We start from the raw sequence: 27,188 nt of genomic DNA on the forward strand, positions 1-27,188 counted from the left end.
GGGTCGGAAACCTGGAGGGGGGGGGGAGACCAATAGATGGAGCCGGCGTGCTTTGTAACTTTGTCAGTGCCATAGGTGGCTGCTATTTGTATACATTGTGCATGCAAACAAAGAATGTCACTGTGCCTAGCCACATGTGACAATAAAGTATTCATTTCCAGGATGGAGAGGAGAAAGAGGTGAGAAAAGGCCAGAGCAAATCAGGTATGGGTAGGAAGGAACTGCAATGCTGGTTTAAACCGAAGGTAGACACATAAAGCTGGAGCAACTCAGCGGTACAGACAGCATCTCTAGAGAGAAGGAATGGGTGACATGAAGAAGGGCTCAACCCGAAAAGTCACCCATTCCTTCTCTCCACAGAGGCTGCCTGTCCCACTGAGTTACTCCAGCTTTTTGTGTCTATCTTCACAGTAAATCAGGGCCAGCAACAGATGACCTTCGGGTGGAATCCATAATGGCCCATTGTTGGCTGGGGAAGATGTGCTAACAACCAAGGTGCAAGGGTGCAATCAGTGGAGCCAGTAGACTAGTAGACATTTATGGATATTGGGATATCGAAAGATGCATCCAATATGGTGTTGTTGTCATTTTGATACATACCTGTAGATGATTCATTATTATGGTTATTGCATAATGTTAGATGTGGCCCTTGTGGCTAAAGGGATCAGGGGGTATGGAGAGAAGGCAGGTACAGGATACAGAGTTGGATGATCAGCCATGATCATATTGAATGGCGGTGCAGGCTCGAAGGGCCGAATGGCCTACTCCTGCACCCATTTTCTATGTTTCTATGTTTCCTTTTCACAATTTGATTCAAAAACGATAAATGTGTCTGTCTCGCTGGATACGGCAAATCAAAGTCAACCAACACAGAAACAAGCTTTTCAGCCACCATATCCATGCTGAACATCTAGTACTAATCTATGCTAATTCAATTTTCCTGCACTTGTCTTATGTTTTCAATGCATCGGTGATTCAAGGGACCAAGCAGATGCTTAAATGTTGTGGAAGTCTCTGTTTCCACCCCCCCCCCCCCCCCCCCCTTTGTTAGCGATGGCGTCCAGATTGCAACAATCCTCCAATAAAGAAAGTGGTTCCACAAATCCCTTCTAAACTTTCTACCTCACACCTAAAACCACTGCCCTCTGGTTTTAGACATCTCTGCTGCAGGGAAATTGTATTTTACTACTTAACCTATTTATCCATACCGCTCATAATTTGTATACCTTCATCACAGGAACCCTCCTCAGATTCCTACACCCCAGTCTCTCTTTATAAATTATCATCCCAGGCCACAGCGTAGTGAATTCCCTCTTCCTCCATAGATATGGCAACTAAAACTACACACAGTATTCATTTGTGGCCTAATCAAGGTTTTGTACAGATGTGCCTGCACTAATGTTTCATGCTGGGCCGATGAAGGCAATTATCCCATATGCCACTTTAAACATTTAATCTACCTGTACTGCCACCTTCAGAGATCCTTAGATTTGTAAAAGCAACGTCTCTCTTCTTCATTACTTTCTAGTGCTCTAGCATTGATTGCGAATGACTTAGAATGCTTCACCTCATAATTATCAGGATTAAATTCCATCTGCCATTGCCCTGCCCTTCTTCCCAATTAATCAATATCACCCTGTAGCCCAAGTCTACCCCTCTTCAATATCAACTTCACTACGAACATCTATGTTTTCTGTGCATTATATATATACTGTGTATATATACACACACATGGAACTGCAGATGCTGGTTTATGAAGAAAAGACACAAAATGCTGGAGTAACTCCTTGGGTCAGGCAGCATCCCTGGAGAACATGGAGAGTTGACAGTTCTGGTCGAGACAGTCCTTCAGTCTGAAGAAGGGTCCTGACCTGAAATGCCACATTTTTCCAGCATTTTGTGTCTTTCCAATATATAACAAACAGTAAAGCTCCTAATAATGACCTTGTGTAACCTGTGGTCACAGGCTTCCAATCACAAAAACAACCTACTGCCTGCACCCTCCGATTACCCAGCCAATTTTCTATCCAATTTGTTCCTTTATTGAGAAAAGGGAAGTAAAAAAATGTAAAAATCTTTTCAAAGAATTATTAGCAGCAGAGCTAGTTGGACAAGTTTCCACAGGTACAATGTATGTCTTTGTTATAAAAAGGTTAATCAGAGGTTGTTGGCACCAGACAAAAATACTTCACTGTTGAATAATGAATTTAAACCACCAGATATATGATTAAAATCTGAATGTTGATTGCACAATCAGGCGGTCAGTTGTGTTGGAATATAATGATTGACCCATCCCAGAGTTAGGATTTAAATCATGCAAACGAATCGTACAACATGGAACAGGCCCTTCGGCCCCTCTTGTCGGTGCTGACCAAGCTGCTTTAACAATGGTAGTTCCATTTACCTATGCCTAGCCCATATCCCTCCAAACCTTTCATATCCATGTCTAAGTGTCTTTTAAATGTTATAATTATACCTGCATCCACCACTTCTTCTGGCAACTCATTCCATGTTTGCATCACTCTCTGTGTGTAAAGGTTGTCCCATGGGTCCCTTTTGAATCTTTCTCCTCTCACCCTAACCTTTGCTCTCCAGTTTTTGACTCCCTTACTCTTGGGGAAAATACCGTGGCTATCCTTATCGTTTTCCTTATCTGTGTCGCAAGTGATTCTGTAAACCTATATAAGGTCACCCCTCGGTCTCCTTCGCTCCAGCTTGTGCGACCTCTCCTTATCGCTCAAACCCTCCACACCTGGTAATATCCTTGTTAATTGTTCAGCACCCCCTCCAATTTAATGACATTCTCTTTTTCATTGGGTGACCAGAACGGCACATAGTGCTCCAAATATGACCCTACCAATGTCGTGTACAGCTGTAACATGGCAACCTAACTCAAGTTACGGGTGCAGGGGTAGTACAGTTGCTGCCTTACAGTGCCAGAGACCCAGGTTCGATCCTGACTACGGGTGCTGCCTCTGCAGAGTTTGTACGTTCTTCCTGTGACCGCATTGGTTTTCCCTCGGTGCTCTGATTTCCTCCCACATTCCAAAGACGTATAGGCTTGTAGGTTAATTGGCTTCGGTAAAGATTGTAGATTGTCCCTAGTGTGTAGGATAGTGCTAGTGTGAGGAGGGCTCAGCGGGCTGAGGGGCCTGTTTCTGTGATATATCTCTAAACTAAACTAAGCACTCAATACTGTGACTGATGAAGGCAAGCATGTCTAAACGCCTTCTTCACTATTCTGTCCACCTCCATGGAAATGCAGCCCCTGGTCTCTCTGTTCTACAAAACTCCAGAGGACCCTACCATTTACTGCAAAGGTTTTGCGGTGGTTTATCCTATCAAAATGCAATACCTCACGTTGACGTAAATTAAACTCCATCTGTCATTTCTCAGTCCATTGGTCCAGTTGATCATGGTCCTGTTGTGATCTTGGATAACCTTCATCACTGTCCACTATACCACTGATTTTAGTGTAATCTGCAAACTTATTAACCTTGCCACCTTCATTCTCATCCAGATCATTAATGTAAGTAACAACAGTGGTCCCAGCACCAATCCCTGTGGAACGCCGCTTGTTACAGGCCTCCAGTCGAGAAAAGCAACCCTCTATCGCCACCCTCTGTTTTCTACTGTAGGGCCAATTTTGTATCCAATAGGCTAGCTCAACCTGGATACCATGTGATGTAACCTTCCAGACCAGCCTAACATACGGCACCTTGTCAAAGGCCTTGCTGAAGCCCAGGTAGACAATATCTTCTTCACACCCCTCATGAATCTTCTTTGTCACTTCTATACCTCTACAAAGTCATGCTGACAAACCCTAATTAACCTTTCCCTTTCCAAAGCTTGTAGATCCTATCTCTTGGAACACCCCCCAATATCTGGCCCACTATTGATGTTATTCTCACCAGTTTGTAGTTCCCAGCTTTTCCTTGCAGCTTTTCCTAAATAATACCAAAACATCAGTGACTCGCCGGTCTTCCGGCACTTCACCCATGCCTATCGATGACATTTGAAAATGGGTCAAGGAAAGAATTCCCACCACTTTGCTTCTAAGTACTGTAAACTGTGGTCCACTTCAGATGATGCAACTATTACTGCAAGGTCCCTCTTTGCTCAATGCACTCTTTTACAGCAGGACTAAGTACAAGCCATCTGAAAATTAACCAGCACAAGACGATTGCATCAAACTCTCTCTGCTCGGTATTTGTATAAATCTGTGGCAAAAACAGACAGAAATGGAAGTTAAGATCTGCATTTTAAGAGTCTACATTAGCCATTTTTTTTGTTAGTAGTTTTAGTTCAGTCGAGTTTATTCTCATATGCACCAGTATGTTGAAGTAGAGTTACAATGAACATGGTGCCCAGTTAAACTAATCTCTGCCTGCTTGTGATCCATATCCTCAACTCTCTGCATATCCATGTGTTATCTAAAAGCCTCTTAAATACCACTATCGTATCTGCTTGCACCACCACCCCTGGTATCATGTTCCAGGTTCTCACTACTCACTATATAAAAAAGTGTCTGCTCAAAGTCCCTATTTCCAAATTAATAAAACCTAGAAAGGGGCCCACTTCTTAATTGGTAATCAAAACACCTTGGGTGCAGTGATGGACAATCAGATACAGCAAACCATTTTGTGTCTCGGTGCATTGAAAAGTTGTGTTCTTATAATTCTCCTTCCAACACGTCTGCGGAAGTCTTCACCTGTTATGATTAGTGATGCCTCTACATTTTTCACTGTCGCACTCTAACCTGATTTTACCCTAAAGTTGCATCATTTTTCAACTCACTCACCAGTTATAAAACGGCACTGTAGACCAGTCACGGGGTGTATAAACCACAGTGACATCAATGGAAAGTAATACCAAGCAGTTTCCAGAGGGTGGTGGATATCTGAAATGAGTTTCCTGAGAAGGTAGTTAAGCAGATACCATGAAAGAATTGGAAAGACACTTGGACAGGTACATGGATAGGAAAGGTTTAGAGGGATATGGGCAAAACACAGGCAAATGGGACTAGGTTAGATGCGGTATCTTTGCTGGCATGGACAAGTTGGGCCGAAGGGCCTGTTTCCGTGCTGTATGACTCTATGACTCTAATGGTGGACCAGTCAATGTTATGTCCAAATACTGGATTGAAAATATATGCCAAACAGCCATTTAAAGGCAGTAAATCATTGATTAAATGTTATAAAAGCAAAGGGACAATGCTGAACAGATTTAATCGTGCACAGGTATGATAGTGTGCAGCTGATGTTAAAAGATAAAGGGGACACAGGTTATGAATTTTAATCCCTTCCTTGTAATTTGTGAAATAAGATTATCACCAAAGAATGATGAGAGAGGTTTGGATTTTATTTCTTTTTAAACACAGGACATTCCATATCCTGGCAGTTTTATCAGACTCAGATGTACATGTAGAATCAAGCAAGTTTTTAAGCTAGAAGTGGCTACATAGATTAACTGGATAGCATTTCAGAGAGTTAGCCAGGTGTGCTGGGCTAAATGGCTATCGTCCATGTTGTGAAATATTTTTATGTTCACATAATGTTCAGCATTATGAACCAGTTTTGCAAAAATTGAGACTTGGCCAATTTATTGTTACTCCAATTCTTCGGTTGAGTTCTTCTTCCGTTAGCATTTTGACCCGCGATTTACTTACTTACCTGCACAGCGCCAGTGACAGGAATAATCCACTGCTTTGAGGCATATCTGCAGGTGTTCTCTCACTTGCTTTCCAGACTGTCGGCAGAAGAGCTGCCAAAACCCAGAAATAATGGGATAAACAGCCATTGCTCCAATTCTTTTGGTGTTCCTTTGATTCTTCTGCCAAAGAGAAACCCTAAAGGCAAAAATCACAGCTTAGGATTGTAAGTGATTGCTTCTGGATTTTATTATGATTTCTTTGATCTTCTGCCCCAATTTCTAACATATTTCTGCCCATATTTCGCCCTGTTTAATAAATACAATGACTACACGGCAAAAAGGTAGCAGAGCTTGTTTATAGCTCTGCGGAAGATTACTCCAAATCAGTCTGTAGAAAGGGTCCCGACCCGAAATGTCACCTACCCATGCCCTCCAAAGATGCTGCCTGACCTGCTGTTACTCCAGCATATTGTGTGTTTTTGTTAATGTAAACCAACATCTGCGGTTCATTGTAACTCCCTAAACATAACCTTTATACCATAGACTATATGAATGGTATGCAGTATGGCATGAATTCAGTATTCCATGATTCTTTTGATGTTAGAACAGATAAATGAGAGAATTCATAAAAAAGTATCTGTAGGTATTTACAATTGTGCAAGTGGACAACGGGAAAAGCGAATATATTGAATTCAGAGTTTTAGACAATAAGTAAAATTGCACTAATTTGGATTCTATTCTGCTACATTATTCATCTCATATGCAACCAATTATTATAAATGTATTTTAGGTGAATTGTTCTTCTGGAGAGATAAATGAGAAAACAATTAAATTCAGAAGACAACTTTGTAAATGGAAGGGGAAGAGTGAAAGTAATGCTTAAAGATATATTTATATTGCCACTTTCTTGTTATCCTGCCTTCAAAATATGTGAAAAATAAAGAGCAAATCAAACATAAAGGTAAACACAGGAAAAGAGAGGAATTCATATTTGTTTACACATTTCAGGTGTCTTAAATGGAAGTAAAAAAATTGTTCTATAAACTGAAAGTTTCTTTCAGTCTTTCTGTAGACTTTGTTGCCTCACAACTCTATGCACTGCAGTTTATTCAATAGCCCAATACGCCGCTGTTCATTCAGCAGCCCTGTACACGACTGTTTATTCAATGTGCAGTAAAAGTTAATGTTTTCTTTTCAGACAAATCAGAGTCAATGAGCATCAGTGAGCTTACAACAACAACCTTGGAACACCTCTCCAATCCAGGTATGTTTACTATTAGTCCCAGGTTGATATTTGCATGTATTCACTATGTACTGCAGAGTGATAAATCAAACCAGAAGTCATTGGTTTAAGAACCACTACATTTGTTAGATAGAAGGGTCTTTATTTATTCATCAGGTCAGCTCACCCTCTCCATTTACACATTGGGAATGTCCTCCTTACACATGGGAGAGAAAATTATTTTTACTGCTGCACAACTTGGGCAGGTCTTTTGCAGTTAGGTAGCATGGTGATCTCTCTTGGTGCATGTTGCAGGAGGTGTTGGACAAAAAAAATGAAAGACTGGAGGAACAGCAAGCCAGGCAACTTTCACAGTGAATGGACAGATTTAGATTATTATTGTCACGTGACCGAGATACAGTGGAAAATATTTTGTTTGCATGCTATCCAAACAAATTAGATAATACTGTACGTGCATATAATCAAGCCAAACACAAGTACAGAATATCAGCATTGTAAGCATAACAGTTCCAGAGTTAAAGTCCAATGATCGCAATGAGGTTAGAAAATCAGGACTCTACCATAGCTTATGGAAGAACCATTCAGAAGTCTGATAACAAAGGGGAAACTAATAAAGATGCTATTGCGGTTTGGAATCCTTCCTCAGAAGATCTGCTCTGAGTTTGCAAACTGAAACAAACGTCATAGGATCAGAAGATTGCAACACAAAAGGAGACTATCCAGCCCATAGTTTTCACGTCACCAAAGATATACAGTACAGGGTGGTCCATGCATAGCAATATAAATTTGCTGAGATTTACAGGCATTGCCTTTTCATCTTTAATATTATCACGTAAATGTATGCATTGTAATCCTACCAGAAAATTATATTTTGAGATGATTATTGTGAAGATCCTATCTTACCCATCGCACACCTCTCGCCCTCATGTCTCCTGACACCTCACATCCTTTGTATGTGTTTCTGTTCAGGATAATCCCACATCCCAGATTTCAGTTCTGTACATTATGTCGCACATGGACTCACCAAAGAATCTTCTGCCTCTACCATGAGTTCCAAACTGTCTCCACACTGTTCTCTTCAACTCCGAACTAACCTGATCAGTCTGAAGAACGGTCCCATCCCAAATCGTCGCCTGCCCATTTCCCTCCTCAGACACTGCCTGACCTGCCAAGTTTTCTTCAGCTTTTTGTTTTTTGCTCATTGTTTCATCGTTTTACTGTGACAATGGTGTAAATGATATATTTTGCAAAGGCAGCAAAAATATAGTAGTTTCTTGAAAAGGTAAATATGAAGAAGCATCAAACTATTTAGATATGCTTCATATTCACAAAAGGCTAGCATATTTTAGTTGCAGGTGTCAACTTTTGATTATCATTATGCCATATGTTCTAATCTCTTTAAAGTTTTTTGTGATGATGATACTGACGCTGTAATAACAGGGTTACCTTACAAATGTCATTGATCACTGCCATATTTTATTCAACCAAATATATTTCCAAAGGTCACCTTTTGGACTGATATTTGCACAGTCTCGTAATTCCTTGCACCACTGCGAAGTGTGTTTGAAATTAAAATGGCATTGGAAATTAGCTTTGTAAATAATGAGTCTCTCAGTACAGCCACGGGACAGTATTTATAGGTGGTTGTCAAATGAAGCATTAGCAAACGTTTAATTAAACGTAAAATCCTAAATATCTACAGACATAGCCCTAAACATTACCTTAATCCCCAGATTAAGGTATAAAGTAAGATTAAAATCTCTTTAAAAATTAAGTTTGCAATCATTTATAATTGTAAATTCTTGAAGGATGTGGCTCTGGACTGTCTTTCCAGTTTTTAATGACATTTTTTTCATGAATAATCAGCATTTTGTGTAAACTAATCACATGCTAAAGTATACTATACAACATGACAATAAATATCAATTTATGTTATGCACTATAATTTATGCCATAAAAGGGATATTGCATGATCAAATGTTGCAGTCTATTAATTCTAAATGTGTTGTTACTTTGTTATCTGCCATTTATTTGCATTGTGTTTTGCTTTCCAGCTAATAGAAGTGATATCTTCAGTAAAAGGCAACCCCATCAGTTTTCACCCCAGATTTATACATCAAAGTAAGTTACATTTTAATAATGTTTTGTTTTAATTTGGATTGTATTATTTCACCTCTTCTTGATTTTATGTCTCCATTTACTGCTAACTAGTTATCTATTACTGTATCCAACTAATGAGGTGATGATAGACACAAAATGATGGAGTAGCTCAAGGGGTCAGGTAACATCTTGGAGAAAATAAATAAGTGGCATTTCAGGTCTAGATCCTCCCTCAGACTGTCAGGGGAGAGGGAAACTAGAAGTATGAAATGGTACAGTAGACAGAATGGTATGATCCAAGAAAGGTGGAGTCCATTATTGACTGTGGACGCGACAATGAAGGGATACAAACAGAGAGAAACTAGGTGATGATACACTTTTATATTTTAAAGAAAAATATTAACATGTCATCAGCACGTTTTACTGAAGCCAAGAATTACAGAACTTGCACTCTGGCTTATCACCATTAGACTGAATTTTCCATCTCTATTGACAAGACAGTTACTTGGCAAAACAGACCGTCAGTCCATTGTATAACCCTCAAGCTTTTTAAACCCTCATGCTTGTCATTTGCAAAGCAATGACAAGTGTTTACCTCAGGCCATTTTCATTTTGGTACTAAGAGCTATTTTTGCAGAGTGACTTGAAAGTTTGACATAGTTAGCCTCAGCTATCAGTGTAATCTTTATATCCCATGCTTTTAAAAAATATTATGCATTGGCTAATCCAACGAATGATTTCTCCACAAAATCCGTGCCACACTTTCCAGAAAATAACCAAGACCAAACAATTCCAATTTACCTGTTCAATTCACAGAATGTGAACACTCCACTATATGTATTTATATTAGGTGATTCTCTCGTATATCAGCCTAAGGCTAAAGGTCTATAATTTTACATTAAAATGAGTTTGGACATATGTTGCCGTTTTTCAGCTACATGTAATGTGTCAGCTGTAGAGGTGCTGACACTATGTTATCAAGCTCCAAATGCTTCAGTTCAGGAAATAGTAAACTATCTTCCTTTCAGTCTGAAGAAGGGTCTCGACCTGAAACGTCACTCATTCCTTCCCTCCAGAGATGCTGCCTGTCCAACTGAGTTACTCCAGCATTATGTGTCTATCTTTGATGTAAACCAGCATCTGCAGTTCCTCCCTTTCCTTGTTACATTACAACACACATTTTCACAGACACAAAATGGTGGAGTACCTCAGCAGGGCAGGCAGCATCTCTGGAGAGAAGGAATGGGTGACATTTCGGGTCAAGACCCTTCTTCAGACTCCTTCTTATGCACATTTTCATGATTCTTTGTCCTGTAGTGTTTGAATTTTGCAATGGGGATTATAGCAATATTACAACTATTTGTCATTCCTTCTCCATGGAACTGCCAGCAAATTTGGGACTTTTATGAGTGTGTCCGTTAATGAAGTCCTCAAGATGCTGTCAGTGATTGTCCTATTCAATAAGTTAGAAACATGGAAAATAGGTGCAGGAGGAGGCCATTCGGCCCTTCGAGCCAATTTGATCATGGCTGATCATCCAGAATTAGTACCCCGTTCCTGCTTTCTCCCCATATCCCTTGATTCCTTTAGCCCTAAGAGCTATATCTAACTCTCTTGAATACACCCAGTGAATTGGCCTCCACTGCCTTCTGTTGCAGAAACTTTCACAGATTCACAACTCTCTTGAATCTCTCAAGTTCTCTCAAGTTGCGCTGTTTGCAGCTTCCTCCATAGAATCAAGAGAAACCAGTTGAATTGACAAGCTTGGGTGTTGCACAGTAGTTTTTCTGGAAAATAAACTGAAATCTAACTGTGTTATAAAAGGTCTAAGGTTGGTTTTTAATAGTATACATAATGTTACCAATTTGCAGATTATGTGGTCCTAAAAACTAATTTTATCTATGTGTAATGTTTTTATCCTCTGTCTTTAAAAAAAATGCTAGACATAAAACTGTTTAACATTTGTAATGGTTTGTTTAATCATGTGAGTACTCCTAGATTACAGCCAACAAGGTCACATCATAAATGCGAAGGGCCATAAATTATATTGTAGGTCATCTTTACTCAGTATAAAAACAATATTTATTGTTTGCATGTATTCTTCCATTCCAATTTATTCCCCATTTTGTAAACCCCCCCCCCCATTTTAACACCAATTCAGTTCAAACATATTTCTTTTATTCTATATTCCTAACATCTGTCTCTGAACAAAATCAATTTCTTGTTTCATTACTTACTCTTCTTTTGAGTCCATTCCTATTATTATTACTCCAGGTCTCGGTTTTTTTATTGCCGTGCAGAATTTTCTGGAATCAAACTCAGACACTTCAAGCAACACTTGGGGGGGCTAAATTCAATAGTCCCTCAAAATGTGATCCTGATGTTTGATTAACCCCTGCCCGTTGATTTTAATGCAAGGAGCATGCCAACATCATGTTGACTGCTCAGTCCATGACTTCAGGATCCGAGCACACTATTCCTTGACTGTATGGATCAGCAGGGGCCTTTATATCTTGAGAGTCTGGCTCTACTTAAAGTCAGCCAACCCTTTAAGGCTAGCCTGAAGTGGTCACTCTGCAAACGAACCGGACACTAAAACAGAAGAATGGTACAATGGGGAAAGAGTGCAATCTACTGTTTTGAATACTGCAATGAAGGTCTGGCTAGCAAAAAACAGTATTCTGTAAAAACCTTACATAGAGGAGAGGTCCATGTATCTTTTCTGTCAGATATCAACAGACTATAGCTGGTCAGATATTGGAGGAAAAATAAAATGGCAGTAGTCTATTTCTTCTTGTGTCTATCTACTCAAGCTGGAAAGCTCATGTTACCCTTGGCATGGTCCATTCTCGAATAGTTGCATCTTGCGTCCTGACTATGCGTGTTGTCTGTACGTAGTTGTACGTTCTCCGCGTGACCGCGTAGCTTTTGTCTGAGTACTCCGGTTTCCTCCCAAGCTCCGAAGATGTACAGGTTTGTGGTTTAATTGGCTTCTGTAAATTGTAAATTGTTCCGAGTGTGTAGGGTAGTGCTAGTGAATGGGGTGATCGTTGGTTGGGGCGGTCTCGGTGGGCCATAGGACTTGTTTCCAGGCTATAGCTTTACAATCTAAACAAAGGATGAAATAGACTCTTGGCTCTCTCTCTCTCGACTCTCCTGACTCTCTCTTGAGTACAGCTTCAATTAGACTCGGGGAGCTCAATGAAATAAAAGACAACTAGTCTTCTTGACTGTTTCCGACCAATTTCCCTGAGCATTCATTTCCTCCACTACTGGCACAAAGCAGATGCTGTGTGTACCAGCTACCATATGCACAACCTTACATAGAGCATAAAGGGACACAAAGTGCTGGAGTAACTCAGCTGGTCAGGCAGCATCTCTGTAGAACATGGATAGGTGATGTTTCAGGTTGGGACCCACCTCCAGTCTGAAGAAGGGTCCCGAACTGAAAACGTTCTCCCTGCACAGGATGCACGAGGACGGTTTCCAACTGAATGCTCCTGAACCTATCTACACCCCATCTCCCCCATCTCTCCCAGCCCTTTCCAGCAGCTGGGCTTGCTCTCTATGAGGCCTGTTCATTCTGTACTCCAAGGGGAATTACTACTAATGGAGCCCTTGTTGGGGGAAATTGGTTTGTGCAGAAACCTTGAAGTCAGGAAATAGTCTTTCAACGCCTGCCATTGCACTCCCTGTAGACATCAGTAACTTGAAACAATTACAAAGAGCACCAGACACACGTTTTATGGTAGCGGCAGCCACAAGTGATCAATTAGCAACTAACCTGTATGTGGTTGATAATCCCTCTAAATAGCCCTGCTGGGGGTCCTTGTTGTGCTCAAACATATGTTCAGCTGTGTGAGGTTGGGAACCTGGAGTCTGGAATCTAACACTTCAAAATGGCTGCTGTTTGTGTCGACTCAACAATTTGTATTCATGGCACCATGATCTTACTGCTCCAATTAATGTTCGCTGCCCAAGCAAACTCATTCCCTCGCAAACATGGGAACCTGCAGATTTTACTGTGTGCACCATAGACACCTCTTTGGACATTGAAGGAACATGTTCAACAACTGAGATACCCAACATCGCTGGGTCCAATGCCTTGTTGAAGATATCAGTTCCTTGGTTCTTGAAGATGAGAGTGATAAACAAAAAAAAGTGCCACAAAGTGCTGAAGTAACTCAGTGGGTCGGGCAGCACCTCTGGAGGATATCGATAGGTGACATATTGAGTCGGGACCCTTCTTCACACTGTTTGCAGTAGTAGGGGGGGGGGGGGGGGGGGGGGGGGGTGGGCTGTAAGTTCAAAGAGAGCTGGGGGTGGGACAAAGCCTGTCAAGTAATAGGTGGATCCAGATGAGGGAGGTTTTTAACTGGCTGGACAAAGCCCAGAGGTGAAAAGTCAAAAAGTGTGATTTATGGAGGAAAGGATAGAAAAGGAATGGAATGTGAGGCTGGATGAAGGAATGTAGGTGTAAGGGGCCATGGGCCAAGGGGAAAGAGATAAATGAGTGGGCATCCAGGTGGAGTACAGGGGAGAGAAGGGAAGAATTGGGGAGGGGGTTGTTCACCTAAAATTCGAGAATTCAAAGTTCATACCATTGGGTTGTAAGCTACTCATGGAATATGAGGTGCTGCTCCTCCAGTTAGAGTGTGGCCTCACTGGCAATGGAGGAGGCCCATGAGAGAGAGGTCAATATGGAAATGGGAAGAGCATTTTTCCATGTTTGCTTCTGGAGGTATTGATATTAGTTGGTATTGAAGAAGGGTCTGGCCCGAAACAGGAACTATAGATCTTCTGCAGAGATGCTGCCTGCCTGCTGAGTTTCTCCACCGCCTTGCCTCTTTTTTTGTAAACCAACATCTGCAGTTTCTTGTATCTTGGTTTGTTATTGTCACGTGTAGCGTGAAAAGCTTTTGTTAGCATGCTATCCAATCAAGCCAGATAATACTATACTATACAATACACTGTACCTCCAAAGCCTAAAATAAAGCATCCAATGGCAATGTAAATGACAAACGAATGCCTTTTTAACACCACTTCTCATTTCTTTAGTTGTTTAAACCCCGTTGCCCTCCTCCCTGTCATAGACCTTTATTTGATGTTCTCTCTGCTCCACCGTTACACATTTGCTTCATCTCTAAATCTATTCTCCAGTTCTGATGAAAAGATATTAACCTGGAAGTCTGTTCTCTCTTCCTGTCCAGCTGAGTAATCCAAGCATTTTCTGTATGCTGGGCATTGGGACTACCCCAGCTATGTTGTCCCATTCCTACTCTTCCTTCTAATTATTTATATGCACTAGTAATGGATATGTAATATTATGTTTTATAATATAATTTGTATGTAATATAATTGTATAGAATTTGTATATTTGTATATAAAATTATGAGAGGCATAGATGGGATAGACAGTCAGAACCTTTTTCCCAGCGTGGAAATGTCCAACACTAGTGGGCACAGCTATAAAATGAGGGGGGGGGGGGGGGGGGGGGGGGGGGGGGGGGGGGGAGTGGAGTTGAGTGGAGATGTGTGGGGCTAGTTTTTTACACAGGGAGTGGTTATGGACTGGAATGTTGGGGTTGAGACAGATATGATAGTGGAGTTTAAGAAGCTTTTAGATAGGCACATGGATGTGGAGGGAATGGAGGGATACAGATCACTTGCAGCCACGAGATCTGTTCAGTTAGACATCATGTTTAGCACAGACATTGTATGCCGAAGGGCCCGTTCCTGTTCCGCACTGATCTATATTCTATGGTCTTTGTAATCATTGATTTATTAATCATTTATTTATCCCACTTAGATCATACCCCCACATTATTCCTGCACCTTCCCTCCACGGCATGGCTGCCTATGGACAAGCTCAGTACTCTGCAGGGATTCAGCAAGCTGCTGCTTATGCTACCTACCCGCCACCAAGTCAACCCTATGGATTACCGTCCTACAGTGAGTACGGTCCCATTTGGACAAACAGGACACAATGCATTTGGTATAAATCATTTACAGTCAGTCTCATCAATGTAATGCAACGCATTGGATAAAGATTCTAAATGTACCCATAAAATATATAAATGTGTTCTGTATTATATTCTGGTCATACAGAAGAATATCAAGAAACATAATCTCCAGTTGCGACCCTTCTTCAGTGCTGCCTCGCCTGCTTAGTTACTTCATCACGAAGAGCCAAGAGTGTTTAACATGTACTGAAAACGGAACAGTGAAATTCTTATGTGATTTTTTTTTTGTGATTATCTGATCACAAAATCATTTTGTGATTTTTTTTTTTTTTTTTGTAAATCAGCATCTGTAGTTTCATGTTACAATGTAATCTCAAGATAAAGTGTTGGCCAGTTGGGACTAAAGTAGGGAAACATTATTTACATAGAAAACATCTGAGGCTGTACATTCAAAGCTGAGATCATTTTATAAAAAGTAATTTGCCCCAGTTAAGCACCAGCAATAACCATTGATTATAATGTTTGTTTTCCAAAACACTTTAGTTTAAGGGCTACCAGCCTCATGACATCAAATAAAATGGCTGGCAAGCATAGGCACTCTCCCCACAGACCAGGTGTGGGTATCATGGTTGGCACTGCCTTATGGCCTTGCTGCTGCAGGCCTCCGTTTGCCAATCATTTCTCTTTCCTAGAATTGCTACCTCAAAGCGCCGGAGACCTGGATTCGATCCTGACCTCTGATGCTGTCCGTGTTGTGTTTGAACATTTACTCTGTGACCGTGTGGGTTTCCTCCTGGTGCTCTGGTCCCTTCGCAAAGCACAGAAACGTTCACGTACAGTTCGAATTGTAAAACATTCACAAGTGTGCAGTTTGGGTCCCCTAATTTTAAGGAAGGACATTCTTGCTATTGAGGGAGTGTAGCGTGGGTTTACAAGGTTAATTCCCGGGATGGCGGGACTGTCATATGCTGAGAGAATGGAGCAGCTGGGCTTGTATACTCTGGGGTTTGGAAGGATGAGAGGTTATCTTATTGAAACATATAAGATTATTAAGTGTTTGGACATGCTAGAGGCAGGAAACATGTTCCCGATGTTGGGGGAGTCCAGAACAGAGGGCCACAATTTAAGAATAAGGGATAAGCCATTTAGAACAGAGACGAGGAACCACTTTTTCTCACAGAGAGTTGGGAGTCTGTGGAATTCTCTGCCTCTGAGGGCGGTGGAGGCCGGTTCTCTGGATATTTTCAAGAGAGAGCTAGAAAGGGCTTTTAAAGATAGCGGAGTCAGGGGATATGGGGAGAAGGCAGGAACAGGGTACTGATTGGGAATGATCAGCCATGATCACATTGAATGGCGGTGCTTGCTTGAAGGGCTGAATGGCCTACTCCTGCACCTATTGTCTATTGTCTATTCTTAAGCGGCGATATTCATCCTCCTATTGTTTTTTAAAAGTAAACAATGATATTTGTTATGACTCAGAGCACTTTTAGTAATAGATAAATAATATAAGGATTGAAAGCTAAATATAAAATTACATTGAAGAAAAATATTGCAGGTCCACCATTGATTTTCTGGAAACTGGTGGTCTGGCACCTCCTTTATTCCAGACAAAATTACCAGAGCTTACTTGAAATTCCCCCAGAAGTCCCCACGAAAAAGTGGCACCAGACCTCGTTGGGACTTCCGCGCTTATTGGCAGGTCGAATATGCCCCCTGTGGCCAGGGCTCTGGAACTCCGGCCTGGCCAGTGCCGGCAGTTCTGTTCCCATAGCTGATTTCTGAGGCCGACTTTGCGGGTCGATATCTTAGCTCCCTGGCAGCATAGGCGGACCATTACAGTACCATTGGACTCCTCTCGGAGATCATGACCTCTGTTGGTCTAAATCGGTGGTAGACCTGCAACGTGAACTATTACAAAGCACCTGCTGTAGTTTGGACATTGCTCTCTAACTCTTAGGCATAAATGTACAGTTCATCCTACATCTTTTCAAAAGGTATAAAATGAAATAAAGTTTTTATTTGCTTTCCCAGGGATAAAATTTACCTACATTTGAGAAACCCTTTTTTTTCACACAGAGAGTGGTGAATCTCTGGAACTCTCTGCCACAGAGGGTAGGTGAGGCCAGTTCATTGGCTATATTTAAGAGGGAGTTAGATGGGGCCCTTGTGGCTAAGGGGATCAGGGGGTATGGAGAGAAGGCAGGTACGGGATACTGAGTTGGATGATCAGCCATGATCATATTGAATGGCAGTGCAGACTCGAAGGGCCGAATGGCCTACTCCTGCACCTAATTTTTATGTTTCTATGTTTCTATGTTAAACACTAATTTTTGATTGGCTTTACAAAATATCAAAAATCCCTTCACGGCATCTGGGACAATGAGTTAATTAAATTGTGGATGATAAGATTTATGCAGGTAGGAACTGCAGATGCTTGTTTACATCAAAGATAGACACAAAACGCTGGAGTAACTCTGCGGGTCAGGCAGCATCTCTGGAGAAAACGAATCGGGTTTTTAGGTTATTTGGCTTCTGTAAATTGTCTCTAGTGAGTCGGATAGAACTAGTGTAACGCCCCGTCCCACTTAGGAAACCTGAACGGAAACCTCTGGAAACCAAGGTTTCCGCGCGGTTCCCGGAGCTTGCAGGTGGTTGCCGGAGGTTGCAGGTAGTGGAAGCAGGTAGGGAGACTGACAAAAACCTCCAGGAACCTCCGGGAACCGCACGGAAACCTTGGGTGGGGCGCAAAGTCTCCAGAGGTTTCCGTTCAGGTTTCCTAAGTGGGACAGGGGCATAAGGATGATTGCTGGTCGGTGAGGACTCGATGGACCAAAGGGCTTGTTTCCACGCTGAGTCTGTAACCTAAAACTAAACTAAACCAAACCTTCCTGCAGTAACGGTGTGCCTTTCAACTAGGCATCAAGACAGAAGATGGTCTGAGCCAGACACACTCACCCGGGCAGACGGGATTCCTTGGCTACGGCACCAGCTTCAGCACACCTTCGCCAGGGCAAGCACCTTACAGCTACCAGATGCACGGTTAGTATTTGCTCAGAAAAACTATATGTGGACTATATTTCGGCAAAGCCAAGCGCAGACTGGGCGATCATTTCGCTGAACACCTCTACGCAGTGCACCTTGGCCTATGTGATCTCCCAGTTGCCTAGGCCTCCTCCACTGTCAGAGTGATGCCACATGCAAATTGGAGGAACCATCTCATATTTTGCTTGGGCAGCTTACAACCAGTGGTATGAATATTGATTTCATAATTTCAAGTAACCCTTGCATTCTCTCTCTCTCTGTACACCCCTCCCCCATCCTGCTTGTTCCAGTGTTTGCATCCAAATATCCCTGCGTTATCACCTCTTCCTTAGCCAACAATGGACCATTGTGGGCGGCACATTTCTTGTCATCGGTGCCGGCTCTGATTTGTTCTGAACCTTTTCATACTTTTAGTTTTCTTCTCCTCTGACACTCAGTCTGAAGAAGGGTCTTGACACAAAACGTCACCTATTCCTTTCCTCCTGAGATTTTGCCTGAGTTACTCCAGCATTTTGTGTCTATCGTCAGTGTAAACCAGCATCTGCAGTTCCTTCCGACACATGTTTCCAACCAGTTATTTCTTTAGGAAAGTAAAAGAGACTAAATGCTGGACCAGGAAACATGGGCATGTGACGTTTTGGGTCGGGTGCAGTGTTTAGAAATCTGTGCCAAAGCTTCAGAATGACCTTCTCCATAACAATGCCCATAAGGTAGGATGTACACATTGGATTTAGGCTCCAATCATTTTGATGGAGTGGGTTTGAATCCCACTGCTGCTCGGGCAATTCCTTTTGAAATGCTGCCCCAAGAAATACTCCAAAAAGTAATAACATTTCAATCTTTTACGCCACTAACTTGGAAATGATGTAGTTCCCTTAACATAGCAAAACATCCCTTAATATTTTAGATTGGGAAAGAAAGAAAATAAACATACATTTATGTGGCACCTATTACTTCCCTTTTTGAGTCATATAGGCCTAATTGGTCCTTGTCAACGTGACTTTATAGCCAAGCTAGCCTTATTTGCCTGCGTTTGGCACATATCCTCTAACCATTCCCATCCATATACCTGTCTAAATATCTTTTAACCATCAGCATTTTACCCAACCCTCAGCTTTCTTTGGCGACTCGCTCCATACGCACCCTACTCTCTGTGTGAAAGAAATTGACCATCAGGTCGCCTTTAAATCTTTTCCCTCTCACCTTAAATCTATGCCCTCTATTTATGGACTCCACTAACCTATGAAAAAGATAGCGACCATTCACCTTAGGTATGCTTCTCATGATTATATATGCCTCTATAAGGTCACCCCTCAGCCTCCTAAGTGCCAGGGAAAAGAAAGTCTCAACCTAACCATAACATATGCAGCAGTTTTTGTGGAGCAAAGGGTACATTTCTCATACAGTGCAATACAGAAGGGTAACTACAAAGCAATGAACCATCTCATGAGTACATGTTCCTAAGTCGTAGGAGCAGAAGTTGGCCATTTGATCCATCGAGTCTACTCCGCCATTCTGATCATGGCTGATCTATCTTTCCCTCTCGCCCCCATTCTCCTGCCTTCTCCCCTAACCGTTGACACCCTTTCCAATCAAGTATCAGTTAATCTATGTCTTAACTCAAGTCTTTAAGACCTGTTAATAACCTGGTGAATTTATCGTGCACCCTATCCAGCTTAATAACATTCTTGCTATATAGTGGGACAACCAGAAAGGCACTTAGTACTCTGAATGTGATCTCACCAACATTGTATATAGCTGTGACATAGTGTTGCAACTCAATTCCCTTACCATTGAAGGTCTTTGTTGAAAAAGCATTGTGTATGTGTGCAGTGCTTCTCAAAATCATCAGCCCCAGATTTTGTTTCTCAGGTCTTGGAAGTGTGACTTGAAGTCACAACCTGCTTGTTCAGGGACAGGAGTGTGAATAAGTAAGGTGTGGGTGGAGAAGAATCAGAACAAGTGGTCCTGCTAAAGAGAAAGGCATTTACAAAAGAGGTATCTAGCCGAAAACCTTTTAAACTGACGGGTTTTAAAATGGGTCGAGGTTGCAAAACACGTCTGCTGCTGAAACTGGAATGAAAGAACAAAGAAAGAACAGAAAATAGATGAAATTAGAACAAAAATCATATCATTAGGGTTGGCAGAGAGAAGGGAATCATTTAGAAATTTGTAAGTCGGGGCAAATATTTGAATTCAGTGCATTAAATGATGGAACGTAACATAGGTTGGTGAGGACAGCACAGATTGCAGGCAGCAGCATTTTTAATGAATTGGAATTTATGTAAGGCAAAGTTCAGGAAGCAAGTGAGAAGTCACCCGATGAGTAATTCAGTAGTGTGTGTTGAGGCAGGGGCAAAGACTAACATTATTTGGAAGTAGTTGGCCTCAATGATGTATGAGTCACAGGATTTAAAGCTCCGCTCAATACAGAGCTTAGTATAGAAAGCTCCTGGACTGTTCTGCATTTGATTACAGCCTATACTGCAAACCATATGCAGCAGTTTTTGTGGAGCAAAGGGTACATTTCTCATACAGTGCAATACAGAAGGGTAACTACAAAGCAATGAACCATCTCATGAGTACATGTTCCTAAGTGGTAGGAGCAGAAGTAGGCCATTCGACCCATCGAGTCTACTCTGCCATTCAATCATGACTGATCTATCTTTCCCTCTCACCACCGTTCTCCTGCCTTCTCTCCATAACCGTTGACACCCTTACCAATCAAGTATCAGTCAATCTATGCCTTAAAAATACCCAAAGACTTGGCCCCCACAGCTGTCTGTGGCATTGAATTCCACAGATTCACCACCCTCTGAAGAAAGGAATTCCTCCTCATCCCCTTTCTAAAGGTGCACCCTTTTATTCTGAGCACTCGCCACTTATTAAATATCTTATTTTCCCTCCGTTCTCCCAAAATACCATCTCTCTTTCTAATCCTCTCCTTGCCTCTACCTTACTCAGCTCACGGTGGGTTGAATGTTCTGTTCCTGTTCCATCATGATGGCTTTGATGAAATTTACAGCTGTGAATAAGGAAATAAGTTTTAAGGAAATGCTAATAATTTCTCCTGAAATTCCACTTGGTGCATTGCTTCTTAATTTCAGTTTGATCCATACCCTCTCCCCACACTCACTCCCCGACCACCAAACAGCCAAAAGTACAGCTGCAAGAAGGATCCATTTTCATTTTCATAAAATGTGCATCTCGTGAAATTGTGTAACATTTAATAGTCTTTATTAACTGATAACATCAATGGTGCCCCAGCAGTTTAGACACGACACAAATAATCATGTTCAAGAAGGAACTGCAGATGCTGGAAAATCGAAGGTAGACAGAAATGCTGGAGAAACTCAGCGGGTGCGGCAGCGAAGGAAATAGGCAACGTTTCGGGCTGAAACCCTTCTTCAGACTGATGCAGGGTGGGGGGAGTGGGGGGGGGGGGAGAAGAAAGGAAGAGGAGGAGCCAGAGGGCTGAGGGAGAGCTGAGAAGGGGAGGAGACAGTAAGGGCAACCGGAAATTGGAGAAGTCAATGTTCAGGCCACTGGGATGCAGACTGCCCAAGCGGAATATGAGGTGCTGCTCCGCCAGTTTCCGGTGGTGCTCACACTGGCCATGGAGGAGGCCCAGGACGGAAAGGTCGGATTCGGAATGGGAGGGAAGTTGAAGTGCTGAGCCACAGGGAGATCAGGTTGGTTAATGTGGACCGAGCGGAGGTGTTGGGCGAAACGATCGCCAAGCCTACGCTTGGTCTCACCGATGTAGATCAACTAACATCTAGAGCAGCGGATGCAATAGATGAGGTTGGAGGAGGTGCAGGTGAACCTCTGTCGCACCTGGAACGACTGCTTGGGTCCTTGAATGGAGTCGATGGGGGGAGGTAAAGTGACACGTGTAGCATCTCTTGCGGTAATCAAACAATCATGCACTACTCAGTTTAACACGTCACTAAGTACAGCTCCATTTTGTTAATGCTTTTCCAAATATTAGTCAGGTTTCTTAATAAGCTCCAGTATAACAGACAAGAAAAGTGAAGGATGATGAATTGCAGCTCTTCTTTCAAGGAAAGACTCAAAGTGCCGGGAGTAATTCAGCAGGTCAGGCAGCATCTCTGGAGAACATGCATAGGTGACATTTCGAGTCGGGACCCTTCTTCAAAGAAAAGTCACCTATCGATGTTCTCCTGACTGACCCACTGAGTTACTCCAGCAATTAGTGTTATTAGATATAGCGGCATATAGACATTACATTTCCACAGATAATGTCTGATCTACTGACAATTTCCAGTTAATTTCCTCAATACCATTGGAGTAGTATTTTCAGTTTTGGTCTCCCTGCTTTAGGAAAGATGATGTTAAGCTGAAAAGAGTGCAGAGAAGAGGATACAGGGATATTGACTAGACGTGATAGCCTGAGGTATAGGGAGCGGTTGGGCAGGTTACCTTTTATTCCCTGGAGCTCAGGAGGATGAGGGGTTATCTTACGGAGGTATATAAGATCATGAGGGGAATAGAGAGGATGAATTCCAAAGATTCCCCTCAGATCATGAACCAGAGGACATAGATTTAAGATGAGAGGGGAAAGATTTAATAAGAATACTGAGGGGCACATTTTCACACAGAGGGTGGTGGGTATATGGAATGAGCTGCCAGAAGAGGTGATTGAGGGACGTAGCATAACAACATTTAAAATACATTTGGACAGGTACCTGGATAGGAAGTGTTTCAAAGGATTTGGGCCAATTGCAGGCAGGTGGGACTAGTGTGGTTGGGCCATCTTGGTCAGCATGGGGATTTTGGGCCGAGGGGCCAGTTTCCTTGCTGTATGAAGGGCCTGTCCTACTTGGGCATCATTTGCACGTCACGCAGATGGCGTGCGAAGATTTTGTACATCCCAAAATCCTGGTGCGCCGCACGCGACCGCACGTCACTGCCTACGTCACCACGCGCCACGCGCGCATCACGTACACGTCACGAAGCGCGCATCGTGCATCGTGACTGATAAATGATGTTGCGTAAATGATGCGCAAATGACGCCCAAGTGGGACAGGCCCTTGACTCTCTGACTCAATGATCTGTTCCCACCTTACATGTGAGATGAGTCTGACCGTGTGAAATGTTATCGGTCATTCACATCCCACCCAGTACATTGAGTCGGAGTGACTGAATCTTGCCAAGTGGGTGAGAGAGGCGAATAGCAACTCTCTCTAAGTGGGGAATAGGAACTCTCATCTGTGATCAATGCTAACGACAATAAAACAGAAAACACTGGAAACATTCAGCACAGGATGAAGCATCTATGGACGGAGAAATAAGATTAATGTCAGTGGGCTGAACATCTTGTTTCCATACTGTATCTTTAAATTATACTAAACTAAACTAACTGTCACCCACAAACTGATTTTTGATGGGTGTACCTACTTACCACTTGAACTCAAAGTTGAGTGGTCCTCATCTGTACGACAAATAATTTCAGCAAGTTGGTGGAGCGGCACGGTGGCGCAGCGGTAGAGTTTGCTGCGCAAGAGACCCGGGTTCGATCCCGACTACAGGTGCTGTCTGTATGGAGTTTGTACATTCTCCCTGTGACCACATGGGTTTTTTCTCCGGGTGCTCCGGTTTCTTCCCACATTCCAAAGACGTGCAGGTTTGTAGAAACATAGAAACATAGAAAATAGGTGCAGGAGTAGGCCATTCGGCCCTTCAAGCCTGCACCGCCATTCAATATGATCATGGCTGATCATCCAACTCAGTATCCCATACCTGCCTTCTCTCCATACCCTCTGATCCCCTTAGCCACAAGGGCCACATCTAACTCCCTCTTAAATATAGCCAATGAACTGGCCTCGACTACCCTCTGCGGCAGAGAGTTCCAGAGATTTACCACTCTCTGTGTGAAAAAATGTTCTTCTCATCTCGGTTTTAAAGGATTTCCCCCTTATTCTTAAGCTGTGACCCCTTGTCCTGGACTTCCCCAACATCGGGAGCAATCTTCCTGCATCTAGCCTGTCCAACCCCTTAAGAAGTTTGTAAGTTTCTATAAGATCCCTTCTCAATCTCCTAAATTCTAGAGAGGTACAATTCTAGAATTGTAGGTTAATTAGCTTCTGTAAATTGCCTCCAGTGTGCAGGGAGTGCATGAGAAGGTGGGACAACATGGAACGAGTGTGTAGATGTTGGTCAGCACGGACTCGGTAGGCTGAAGGGCCTGCTTCCACGCTGCCTCTCTAAACTATATTAAATCAAGATCTCAGAAGCAGCATCTTAAATTTAACAATTTTAGAATTAAATGATTTAGATGGGTTTTAGTTTCAGTCATGAAGCATCGCCAACGGCAGAAATAGATACCTTTTCATTTGTATTTGATGATGCAGACTGTTCCTCATGCACCACATTAAAGTAGATGTACGGGGCAGGTATTTTTACACCGAGGGTGGAGAGTGCCTGCACGCAGACAGCGGTTATCATGGAGGCAGAAACGATAGTGATATTTAAGAGGCTTTTAGAGAGACGTGTTAATATGCTAGGAATGTAGGGGTATCGATCATTTACTGTATAGGCAGAGGAGATTAATTTATTTTGACAATGGGTGCTGTCTATACGGTGATCGTATGTTCTCCCCCTGACTGTGTGGGTTTTTTCTCCGGGAGCTCCGGTTGCCACCCACATTCCAAAGACGTACAGGTTAGTAGGTTAAATCTGAAAAAGGGTCTCGTCCTAAAACATCACACATTCCTTCTCTCCAGAAATGCTGCCTATCCCGCTGAGTTACTCCAGCATTTAGTGTCTATCTTCAGGTTAGTAGGTTAATTGGCTTTGGTAAAGATATTGTAAATTGTCCCTAGTGTGTAGGATAGTGCTGGTCCACGGGGATCGCTGGTCGATGGTGGGCCGCAGGGCCTGTTTCTGTGCAATATTTTAAAATTAAACTGAACTAACATATGTACCCTGAACTTCTCATAAAGATGGAGCATATTTACAATTCAGAGTAAACCAAACATGCCAGGCACATTCCAAAGCAAATTGGGAAAAACAGGTCCACACTGAAAGTTAGACTAATCTGGCTGAGGATCAAAGCTCCTTTCAAAGGTTATGTTGATGAACTCACAAAATCAGCTCCATTTTTTTGTTTCGGTCCTTACTAGGAATTCACGCCCACACAAACATAATAATAATGTTGAACATGCCTCCACTTGGCGGAGTTGCATTAAACCCCATTATACAAGAGTGCCATAACACCAGGTGTGCAATGTCATAGTTAACAACTCTGAGCTTTTTAATAAGAACTTCTGGTTGCAAATGGTGCAGTGACTACTCTTTCCATCTCTGTGGTGTTGAATTAATTCTTGTTCCAGTAATATTACCTTAGTGCTAGTTGAACAGGAAGCCCTCGTTGAAGGGGTCAATTGGGCACCAGGTTTGACTTTGCCTACACACTCCTGTGTTATATCTGTGTCATCCTTAAAAACCCTTGGGCCTGAGCTATAGGAAGAGGTTGGACATGACAGGACATTATCCCTTCAAGGGCAGGAAGCTGAAGGGTGATCTTATAGAAGTGGAATAGACAGGGTGAAAGTACAGTTTTTATCCCAGGGTAGGGGAGTCTAGTACTAGAGGACCTTGGTTAAAGAAGTAGTAGGCCCCCATTGGTCATGACTGATCATGGGTGATGCATCCTGGTCGATGCAAGCCTGGGCCATGTCATATGGAGGACAGGCTGTTGCCCATGCAGCACGTCCCCCCCTCTCCACGTCGCTGATCGATCCAAAGGAACAGCAGGGCCGTTACAGTTTGTCACCAGCACCGTCGCAGGAGCTGCCAGAGCGAGGTTGTAGACAACGACGAACTGCCTCAGGGGCTCTGACTCCAGATTTTCTTGAGCTTTACTCCTGGAGCCTTTTCCATGACTGGATATGGCCACAAGGCAGTGGAGGTTTTTAAATCAGAGTTTTCCCTCTCCTAGATGGACTGCCTTCCCAAGCCTGACGAGCCCCATCTGCCCTAAAGATGAGAGGGGAAAGATTTAATATGAGCCTGAGGAGAAACCTTTTCACATTGAGGGCGGTGGGTACATGGAACGAGCTGCCAGAGCAAGGAGTTGAAGCAGGAACAATAACAATATTTAAAACTCATTTCGTTTAAGGTGCATGGACAGGAACATTTAGAGGGATATGGGCCAAATACAAGAAAATGAAACTAGCTTTAATGGGGCATTTTGGGTTAGCCTAGATGTGTTGAGCCATAGAGCCTTTTATATACTGCATGACTCTATGCTCTATGACTTTATTATCCAAAACTTTGCTCCCTGTCCTTTGAACTCACTGACAACTGATCTGAATTGGCTCCCAGTTGAGTCATTTTAAAATTCTCATCTTTGTTTCTAAATCCCCTATGGCCTCATATAATGTAGAACAGTGCAGCACAGGAACAAGTCCTTGGCCCACCATGCCTGCGATTACATGATGCTAATCTAATTAATCCCATCTGCCTGCACATAGTATGTATCCCTCTATTCACTGCCTGTCCATGTGTCTGTCTAAACGCTTGTTAAAATTGGTAACATATCTGCTTCCACCACCTCCCCTGTCAGCATGTTCCAGACACCTACCACTCACTTATCTTAACTAGCAAATGTCCTTTACATCTTTTCCCTCTTAATCTTCCTTACATCTTAAATTGATGCCCTCATGTGTTTGACATTTCCACCTTAGAAAATAGTATTTGACTATCTAACCAAGCTAAATTCTCAGGAGGGCCTGGGCAGGAGATTGTGGGCTTCTCATTCAAATTTGTCTGGATTACTTTTCTGTTTGTGTGAATGTGTGTCAGTGTGAATGGGTGTCATTGCGAGTGTGTTTGTCTCTGAGTGCGTGTACCAGCGTGAATGCGTCTGTGAGCATGTGTGTCTGAGTGTGCGTCTGTGGGTGTGCGTCTGAGTGTGCGTCTGTGGGTGTGCGTCTGAGTGTGTGCCTGTATATGTGCGTGTGACTGTGTGTGGGCGCAGCGCAGCGCCTCATCTGCGGCCAGGATCGATCACGGCTCTCTGACGCCGCAATCGCTGCCGCACCACCACTGGACCATCCCCGTCCCCACCCGAGTGCCCCCGTCCAAACCACCCCACCCCCCAGCCACCCCCCCCCCCCCCATGCCTGGGGGTGGCCAGAGACGTCGGGAGTCAGACGGGAGCGG

The 27,188-nt window shown here is 42.8% G+C and overlaps 1 protein-coding gene across 6 annotated transcripts in view; it reads left to right on the forward strand.

Moving 5' to 3' along the window:
- Nucleotides 1-27,188, forward strand: part of LOC129707254 (eyes absent homolog 1-like) — a 207,803-nt gene that overhangs the window by 83,276 nt on the left and 97,339 nt on the right. For all 6 annotated transcript variants that reach the window (XM_055652151.1, XM_055652150.1, XM_055652153.1 and 3 more), the window contains exons 3-6: nucleotides 6,851-6,916; nucleotides 8,950-9,016; nucleotides 14,804-14,946; nucleotides 17,874-17,996. In XM_055652151.1, the coding sequence (XP_055508126.1) occupies nucleotides 6,851-6,916; nucleotides 8,950-9,016; nucleotides 14,804-14,946; nucleotides 17,874-17,996 (399 nt within the window). The remainder of the gene's footprint in view (nucleotides 1-6,850; nucleotides 6,917-8,949; nucleotides 9,017-14,803; nucleotides 14,947-17,873; nucleotides 17,997-27,188) is intronic.

The sequence above is a fragment of the Leucoraja erinacea genome, chromosome 21 (assembly GCF_028641065.1).
Source record: "Leucoraja erinacea ecotype New England chromosome 21, Leri_hhj_1, whole genome shotgun sequence".
NCBI classification, from domain to species: domain Eukaryota; kingdom Metazoa; phylum Chordata; class Chondrichthyes; order Rajiformes; family Rajidae; genus Leucoraja; species Leucoraja erinaceus.